We start from the raw sequence: 9301 nt of genomic DNA on the forward strand, positions 1-9301 counted from the left end.
CTTGAAGGTATCCATACAAATTACATAAAATAGTCACTGAATAGACACTGTTGCTGCTCTTCACAAGTTTTCCATCGTCCAAATTCTCGAGTACAGTTTTTCACGTTTTTCCTTGTAAGTATTTGTTTTCACCGATTTCTTAAGGAGTCAACTAAAGATGTGCAAATAAGTCAGTCTTTATGTACAGAAAGTACAGAAAGTGAAAGTGTTTTCCGTGTTTTGTTACGCAAGTTTACAGAGCCATTTTAAGCTCACGTTGGTTGTTGCACACTAGCACAGGGCATTGTTAATGGGGGGGGGGGGGGGACTCCTACTAGGAGTCCTAGAACTTTGGGGGGGGGGGGGTTACTCCTATTTCTACTTCCATGGACTGAGGTAGACCCAGTAACTGGTGCGCTGTACTCCTTTTTTTTTCTTTTTTTCATTATCGGTCGTACTTTTTGAATATTTGTCATTTAATGATTTATCGGTTGTACTAAAAGTAACTGAGTAATGACCGGTAAAATTAGTAGGTCTACAGTGCCCCAGTTACTGGGTCAGATAACTTTCCGCATGGCGCCACCACTTTTTCACTCATTTTTACAAAAAGGGATATATCAATCAGGTAAATTAGATACTATATTATTTTATTTCGAATGAAAAAGTGGTGGCGCCATAAGGAAACTTTTCCACTGTGTCTAATGATGACGATAGTACAGATTACAGACAATTAAGATTTCATATTTCATTTTTATCCCACAACAGGTTACACAATGTCTGAGAAACCACCAATAACAGATCAAGCAATGGGTAATAGATTAACATATGCAAATAAGGTTATTCTAGCTCCGATGGTACGAATTGGAACATTACCAGCGAGGCTGCTGGCGTTGGATTACGGAGCTGATATTGTCTATTGTGAGGTAAGAACTAATCAACAACAACTTTTTAGAAGTCCCTCAAGAAAATTGGGGTATACCGTCGATGATGACACCTAATGCGATTGTGGACTATCACCCTAATGTATGCCACACCAATACGATGCCCAACCCTTGAGAAGGTTGTGAGATGTGCCCAATTCTGGCCAAGTATTTGAAGAGTAGTTCGCAAGAAAAACACAATTTTAGTTCAGAATGTAAAATATTGTTTGATGGTGTATTTTGCTTAATTGTTTTTGTTTTTGTCATTTGAGGGTTAGGAGTACTTCACAAAATAGTTAATAGCCTGACGTTTCGACCCTAGCAGAGTCTTTCTTGAGGGCTGATGCGGGAATAGTTTTTTTATAAACCATTTTTGTCTAACCTATCTAAAACTAACTTTATTATTTGTTTTTCTTTCGCAGGAATTGATTGACCACAAGTTGCTGCACTGCCGAAGAGTTGAGAATGGTAAGAATGAATAACATTTATTTTGGGCAAGGAGTAACTAGTTTGACCTTTACGGGTCAACCTGGTTAGTGATGATTACAAGCCCTTTGTCCTTTGAGGGAGATTGTCGGGTAGGCTCTGCAGTGTCACTAGACTGCCTCTAAAAGTATCGCCCTAGTCTTGGTGCAATACGTTGTTTTTCAATTGCCCCCCTCTCCACTTCTCCTTGCCACTTACATTACTTATCAAATTATAAAACTTCCAGATAACCCCACCACACCACACTCAAAACTGGCGGGATCGCGGCTTACAGAAATGCCCTCTTTCAATGGAATGGTCATGACGTGTGTAGCGTTGAGTGTATGTGCAAGTTTTACCAAGTCACCAAGAATTTCTTGCACCAAGACTAGTCTAGCCCTTGACTGTTGTTTCTATCAAAGCACATTGAAATGGTTATTGTAAAATGCGCTTTAAAAAAATTATTTACTATTATTAATCACCAGTAGTAGCTACAGCAGTTCTACTCACAATAACTTTTTCCAATTTGGTTGTTCTTTCTCCGTTTTTTCCTTCTAGATATTCTGGGCACCGTAGACTTTGTGATGAGTAATGACATAGTTGTTTTCCAGACATGTGAGCGAGAGAAGGATAAAGTGGTTCTCCAGATGGGAACCTCTGACCCACAGCGAGCTCTAGCCGTTGCTAAACTTGTGTAAGATTTAAATTTGATGGAAGTCTTGCTTCTGGGGTTTGATGACAAATTAAGTTTTAATAGATGTTCATTTTTGTATAAGGTTTTATGATTAAAGTATAATTTTTACCCGTACACCACGAGCACGAATATTCCATTTTCCAACCGCCTGTAGCCATTGGGCTAGCTCGGAGTTCTAGTGGTAAGACATCTGCTCTCGCAATGCAAAGGGCGTAGGTTCCAATCCTACCAAAGTTTTTTGTCGGTGGTTTATTTTTCACAGAACTCAAGGAAGTACTTAATACATGTCGGTGTAGGGGTAAAAACCAATTTATAAAAATTAAGTTGATCATGCATATTTTGTAGCAATTTTGTTCTTCAGACACCAAATGTAACAACAGGGTTCATGTATGTTTATTTAATTGATCGAATATTTGCATCGGGAACAAAGAATATTATTTTGGTTTCACTCTTACTTTGATGTTCCATTCATTTTATTTGTCCTTGGCTTTTTACTACTCAGAGAGAATGATGTAGCAGGCATTGACATCAATATGGGTTGCCCAAAAGAGTATTCAACCAAAGGAGGTATGGGTGCAGCTCTACTCACTCGGCCGCTGGAAATCCACAAAGTAAGTCAAAAACTCCTCAATTCCCCCTCAAAGCCTGCTGTTCTTGGATGTGTTTTAGAGCAAAACATGAACTCGCGCTCCGCAGTAGTGAAGTTAATAAAGAGAATTGGCCGGGACTTCACGTGCGAAGTCACGGCCAATTTCTTACCCTCTGCCCATGACCGAGTTTCATAAGCCTGTCAACACAACAATTTGCTAAGCAAAATAGTATTGCTTAGCAGAAACAGAATACCAGTGCAACTCTCCATTGTAGTAGCTGGTGCCTGACTCAGTTTTTGCTTAGCAAAGAAATTTGTCAATCTAGTATTTTCTGCTTAACAGCTTTATGAAATTAGGTCCAGGTAGTTCTAATAAGTAGGACATTTCTTTTCAGAACTGAGAAGTCTCCCGGCAATCTACTCTGCTGCAGTAGAATAAACAGGAAGACAAATTCTCAAAAGAACATAATCTACCTAGCAAGTATATATACACATGATGTTACCACAAACCAGATTCATTGAAATCTCACCATGCAATGCTTCAGTTTCCATAAGAAAATGAACTTGTTTTTAAAAAAAGATATTGTAATATATTTAAAACCTTTTTTCTCAACTTTATTTTCAGATTTTGACAACCCTAGTTCAAGGAATTTCAAAACCTGTAACCTGCAAAATAAGAATTCTTCCCTCGGTAAGTCGGAACAAATATTTGTAATGGACATTGACAAAAAAATGTCAGAAAACATATTTCAAGGGGAAAAGACAAAAACAAGTTCTTTAGACTATGAAACTAGAGTGTTATCAATAGTTGCGAAAAGGTAAACTTTAAAATGATCATTACTATTTGTATGGAGAAACAAACAACTTTTTGCATTTTAATGAGATTTTCTTCATGTATTTTAGATTGAAGACACTTTAGCTTTGGCACATACCATTGAGAGCACAGGGGTGGCAGCTTTGGCTGTTCATGGACGCACAAAGAGAGAGAGACCACAGCATCCTGTGAATTGTGACATGATAAAGACCATTAGTGAAGCACTAACAATCCCAGTCATCGCAAAGTAAGTGTCAGGGCCCACTTTCATAGAAGCTGCTGAATTACAATAAGTAGCTAAGCATTCAAAATTCTGCTTATCAGAATAAGATTACCAGCCAAAATAACATGTTATGTGTACCATCTTTGGCTGGTTTCCTGCTAATTGTTGTTAAGCCCAGTTGTCTGCTTAAGCGGCTCCTTGAAATTGGGCCCTGGTCTAAATTTTATGAAACTGTTTAACATGCATCTATCTCTAACAGTTTATTTTCTGAGGGACGGACATACGCTATTGGCATTGTTTGAAGCTTTGCTTGGTGCAGATACATAGGAAGAAACTGTAAATAAATAGTAAACTTGCGGGTACCACCATGTGTAAATGTTTTTGTGTGGGAGTGTTTGCTCTGAGAAGAGACGGTGTGGTCTCAACGTTTCAGAAGTATACTCTGCTCGTCTTTTTTCATTCATTCATTCATTCATAATTGGTTTATTATTTTAAAAACAAATTCCAATGGCGACCGGAGGTCGAATTACAGGAAAATATACAGAGATTAAAAAATAGGAAAAAACACACTGATTGATAATTGATTAAGGAGAGACAAATATTTACAATGTATAAAATAAAATGTTCTGAAAGTTGCAGAAAAAAAAAAAAAAACCTGGATAAAAAATATTGTTGGCAAAGTCAAAGGGCGCATAACAAGCTGCATTATATTGCAAATCAGTTATTAAAAAGGCGTGTGAGGTGAGGGAGAGGGCTCTTTCTATAGCGCTCTGTACGGCATTTAAACTGACCCAGAAGTCCGGAGTTCCTAAGTTGGTACCCACTATCATACCTCTGTGGCAACAGGCGCTTTAGGACTGATGAAGGGAGAGTTTTGGCAAAAGATTGGCACAAGTGGTTACGACGGCATACCAGTGTTTCAATATTGCACAATTGTAGAGCGTCTGAGCAGCGCACGTAGTCATTGCCAAGAATAATTCTGCATGCGCGCTTTTGCACCCTTTCCAGATCATTGCACTGCTTACTTGACAAAGCACCTGACCAGGCGGGTGCAGCGTATTCCAAAATTGGCCGCACAAAGGAGGTATATATAGCAACAAGATCAGATATGCTTAGGTATGTCTTCAGGAGAATATTGGACTATTGGTGGTGGTGGAGCTTAAGTTTTACTGGAGGGATGCACAATTGAGCGGGGAGGATCAAAGCTGTTGGCTTAAAATTGAAAATGCTGTGTTTTCATTTTGTTGTTTTTAATTTTTTGCAGCGGTGGTTCTAAGGATCAGATTACCTCATATCCAGATATAGAGAAGTTCCGTCTCAAGACAGGTGCGTCGTCCGTAATGATTGCCCGGGAAGCCCAGTGGGATATGTCCATCTTCAGGAAGGAAGGAAGACTTCCTCAGGATGAACTCATCAGAGATTACTTGAAATATGTAAGCATATAAAGATAATAGTTTAAATACAAGCCATTTATATAGCCCATAGTGCAGGAGCCTCTATGCGCAACACATAACATAAAACTATGATATGTTATATATTTGTTATATCCCCTTGTGGGAGTTTGCCGAGTTCCCTTAACGAGAAGATCATCTAAACAAACAAACAAACAAACAAGCCTCAAACTCTGAAGGTTCTTGAGGAGATCAATTGATAATTTATTCTCTACTTTCACAGGCTGTAGACTATGAAGGTGTCTTCTCCAACACTAAGTTCTGCGTCTTACAATTGCTCCATGGATGCGAAGAGCAGGAAATCGGTCAAACGCTTCTAAAAGCACAAAGCCTTGCTCAGATATGGTAAGAAGTCAACAATGTTTAGGGCGGTCAGGTTGGTGTAGTGGTATTGTGTCTCGCCTTCAACATCTAGGACCCCAGTTCGAATCCTACCGGGGGCACTATGTGGATTTGGTTTTCATTTCCTACCTGACTGAGTGGGTTTTTCCTGGACTCATTCTCTGGGGGTTTCCTCCAACATCTATAACTGAAACTTCTTCATTGTCTTCTCTCCATAAGCCTTTTTGAGATATGGTGGTGACAATACTATGACACTATAAGGTTGGGGTAAATTTGTGTGTATACACCCAAACCAAATAGTACACTCCTATCACGTCAGCCATACCTCAAAAAGGCTTATTTGGTTCTTGACTAGTACAGAGATTAAGATCGCTTTTCTGAGAGTCCTCGGCTTCACAACCAGAATAAATGAATGAAAATATAATAATAATGTTACTGACTTAGGAGATATAAAATAATAAAAAAACAGCTAAAAATCACCTTTTTTTTTGTATCTGACAGTAAGCAGTGGGGAATGGAGGATTACTACAATGAAGTGAGCAAGAAACACAGGGAAGCTCGAGAGCGAAAAGAGGCGGAGTCTGGCCATGGAGGAGTCAAGAAACGAAAGCTGGATGACGGCTCGGAAATGTTTGAGATGAACGTGAAATATTGCAAGTTAGTTCTTAATTTTTTTAAAATTTGATATCACCTAATATCAGTCTTTTTCATTCACAATATCTACCTCTACGCCTTTGTGAAGAGAAGCAATTACAGTAAAGAATCTTGCTCAAGGGCACAATTAGTGTCACGACCGGGATTCGAACCCTCACTCTGATGACTTAACCACCAGAACTTGAATTTGGTACTCTTAACCACTCGGCCATGACAGCCTATGAACTACTTCTGTTCGTACTGAAATTTTTCAACAATCTATTTATTTGAGAGTTTCAGGGTTATCCTGTTTAATTATCTTTAACAACGTGGTTATGTCCCTTTTACTGTATATTTTATGTACTTTTATCTTTTTATCTTTCTCCTTTTTTTGAGGTTTTGAGGAAATAAATAAATAAAAGAAATACTATTTGATGTATTTTTCAGGAGGGAGTATTCTAGACTTGAAACTCCAAAGGATATTCTGAACTTACTGGTTGCTCGCAACAAACTGCCGAAACCACACTATAAAATGGTAAGATTTCATTCAGCATAGGTGCGTTTTGGCGGTCGTAACCAATAACTGTTTTGACAATCTATTTATTTAATTGGGCAGTAATTACTTCTTCAAACTGTTTATAACTGAATATTGAGAAAAACAAAAAGGCTTCACCTGTAGACCCAAACTCTATAGCAAAAAGACCTCTGACGTCACTCCAAAACCATAACATGATTCGTGCACATACTAGAAAGTACACGCGATCTTACCATGACTACGCGTCTTTTTGCCCAGTGAAACATGATGTGTACAGTGTTTTGTAAACAGAGGACAGTTTGAATGTAAACATAGGTCACATCGTCTAGAACAAGAATCTTTTTTTGACATTCCAGGAAATGCACGAGATCGATAGAAACTTTCGCGCCATCTTGACGTTTGAAGGCAAAAAGTACACAACTTCACAGTGGTATGTTAATATTGACGGTATTATAAAAAAACACCAATGATGACATCTAAGATGCTTTAAGAGTTTAAACTATTAGGCCAAGTAAAAAAAAATAAAAATACCAGTTGATTGTCCAGGTTTTTCCAAAAAGAGGAGGATGAGGGCCTTATTATTTCTTATTATTTATTTCTTTCAAAGGTGCCACCAAGCATTTTCATTCAAGCTGGCCAACAATTCTTATAAGAAATTAAGTTCTTAAAAGAATATTAAGCTAAAAATGCATAGAAAAAATTGCCTTTTTTACAAAGTTTTTTTAAAATAAAAATAAGTATAAAAAAAAAAGGATATGGCCTCAAAAAAGGATGAGGGAGGTGACGATCAACTGGTATTTGTTTCTTTATTTGGCCTTAACTTAGTTTACAAGACCGAGGAAACCATGGCAACCATCCACACTGGAGTAAAAGCTCAACAGCTCAGCATCAACAAAGTTACGACTGAGGATACTTCGTAAACAAAAAAGAAACACTAGGGAAAGTCACCTCTTGTTAAGGGTAGATTTATTGCATTGAACAAAGCCTGTAGCTTAATGTCTTAATGGCCAACGATCTAATCACAAATATCTGAAATGTTTGTAAATTTAAATTCTAAACGAGTATCAAAAACTGTACTGAGTACTGAGTATACAGTGCTAACACACATCGGTGTATGGGTAAAAAACAAAAAATAATAATATTCTTTATCCCTGATGCAAATTTAACATCTATTACATCAAAAACTTGGCATTTATCAGCAATCGTCATTTTCTTTTTAGGGAGAACAGTAAAAACTATGCGGAGCAGTGTGCAGCAAAAGTTTGGTTACACGTACAGGGTCTGCTAGATGATGAACCTTTACAGCATCGAAAGCCGATTGAAGGTGCTGGAAAAGAGACTAATCATCACCCAGAGCAATCTAGGGATGATAGAAACAATGGTTTAAAAACACCTGGAAATGAGACTAGGAGTTCAACGAATGAAGCTGTAGAAAAAGGTTCAACACCAGATGAGTTACGAAGAGTATCTGGTAAAGAGTCTAGTCATCAACACGCTATACACAGTGATAAGGTTTTACCTTCAACATCTGAAGATGTGGTTGGAGTGGAGGCTACAGATCAAAGGGTGCTGGACGAAATTTCAAAACAAGCCAATAGTGTGGTAGATGGCATACTCGTCAGCCAATCACAGCCTGGGGTTGGAAGTTGACATGTGCAGTAAGCCAGGGCCCAATTTCATAGAGCTGCTGCTGAAGTACAAAAAGTAGCTTAGCACAACAAAATCATGCTTTCCAGAACAAGGTTACCAGCCAAGTTATCATGTCCCATGTACAATTTGTGACTGGTGTCCTGCTCATTTCTCTGCTAAGCAAAAGTTAAATAAGCACTATTTTCCGCTTTTTAGCAGCTCTTTGAAATTGTGCCCTATTGTTCATTCTTCATATTGTAACTTTCTCAGGTTGGAACAACGTTATAAATTGATGACTGGCAATCGCTTTTATTGTTAACAGTTATTTTTTATTATATCATTTTTGTACTCCTTTACATTACACAAAAATATCGGAAGAAGTCATTAAAGAATCTATAAATTGTTCACAGTATAAGAATATCAAAATTTATGACAAATCAGCTCATTAAGGTATAATTTTTATGAAAAAATAAACGAACTCGGGAATAATTTTGATCAGTTCATATCTTCATACATTTATTTCTGCAAACAAACAGTTCAGATATAATTTCAGACGAAACAAGGTGTAGCCTGTTTAAACCCAAAGTTTATCTACTGGTAACTTAAGTAAGCACCAAATATATTAAGGGCTATCTTTGATGATAAATATAAAGAACTCTTTTCAAAAATATTCTCTAAAACGAAGGATGATGGATCCCCTAAAAGAGTAAAACAAATGATAATCTTTTATTTTCAAATGGGTACATTTTTATAGAAATACCTAGGTTAAGCTGCGACGTGAAAAATTTGCTGGGAAAACTCCAGGTACCAGGGCTTAATTTCATAAAGCCAGTGGAATCACAAAAACCTGATGAGCACAGGAAAATCTTGCTTAGCAGAAACAGGTTTCCAGCCAACAATCCATACACTTCACATTGTTGCGACTGGCTCCCAACTCATTTTTTGCTTAGCAAAGAAATTTGTTACGCAATGCCTAACAGCTTAATGAAATTGGGCCAAAGCAAGTTCGCTACTACTTCTGAATGTA

General features: G+C 37.7%; 1 protein-coding gene across 1 annotated transcript; it reads left to right on the top strand.

Moving 5' to 3' along the window:
• Window positions 1-51: 51 nt before the first annotated feature.
• Window positions 52-9220, top strand: LOC139934483 (tRNA-dihydrouridine(20) synthase [NAD(P)+]-like). The gene is made up of 13 exons (XM_071928730.1): window positions 52-114; window positions 745-902; window positions 1322-1367; window positions 1923-2058; window positions 2561-2669; window positions 3273-3338; window positions 3551-3708; window positions 4949-5117; window positions 5359-5480; window positions 5979-6134; window positions 6558-6645; window positions 7002-7075; window positions 7866-9220. Exons 2-13 carry the CDS (start codon window positions 753-755, stop codon window positions 8293-8295), a joined length of 1704 nt encoding a protein of 567 aa, XP_071784831.1. The 5' UTR covers window positions 52-114; window positions 745-752; the 3' UTR covers window positions 8296-9220.
• The last annotated feature ends 81 nt before the right edge of the window (window positions 9221-9301 follow it).

The sequence above is a fragment of the Asterias amurensis genome, chromosome 3, assembly GCF_032118995.1.
Source record: "Asterias amurensis chromosome 3, ASM3211899v1".
Classification (NCBI taxonomy): domain Eukaryota; kingdom Metazoa; phylum Echinodermata; class Asteroidea; order Forcipulatida; family Asteriidae; genus Asterias; species Asterias amurensis.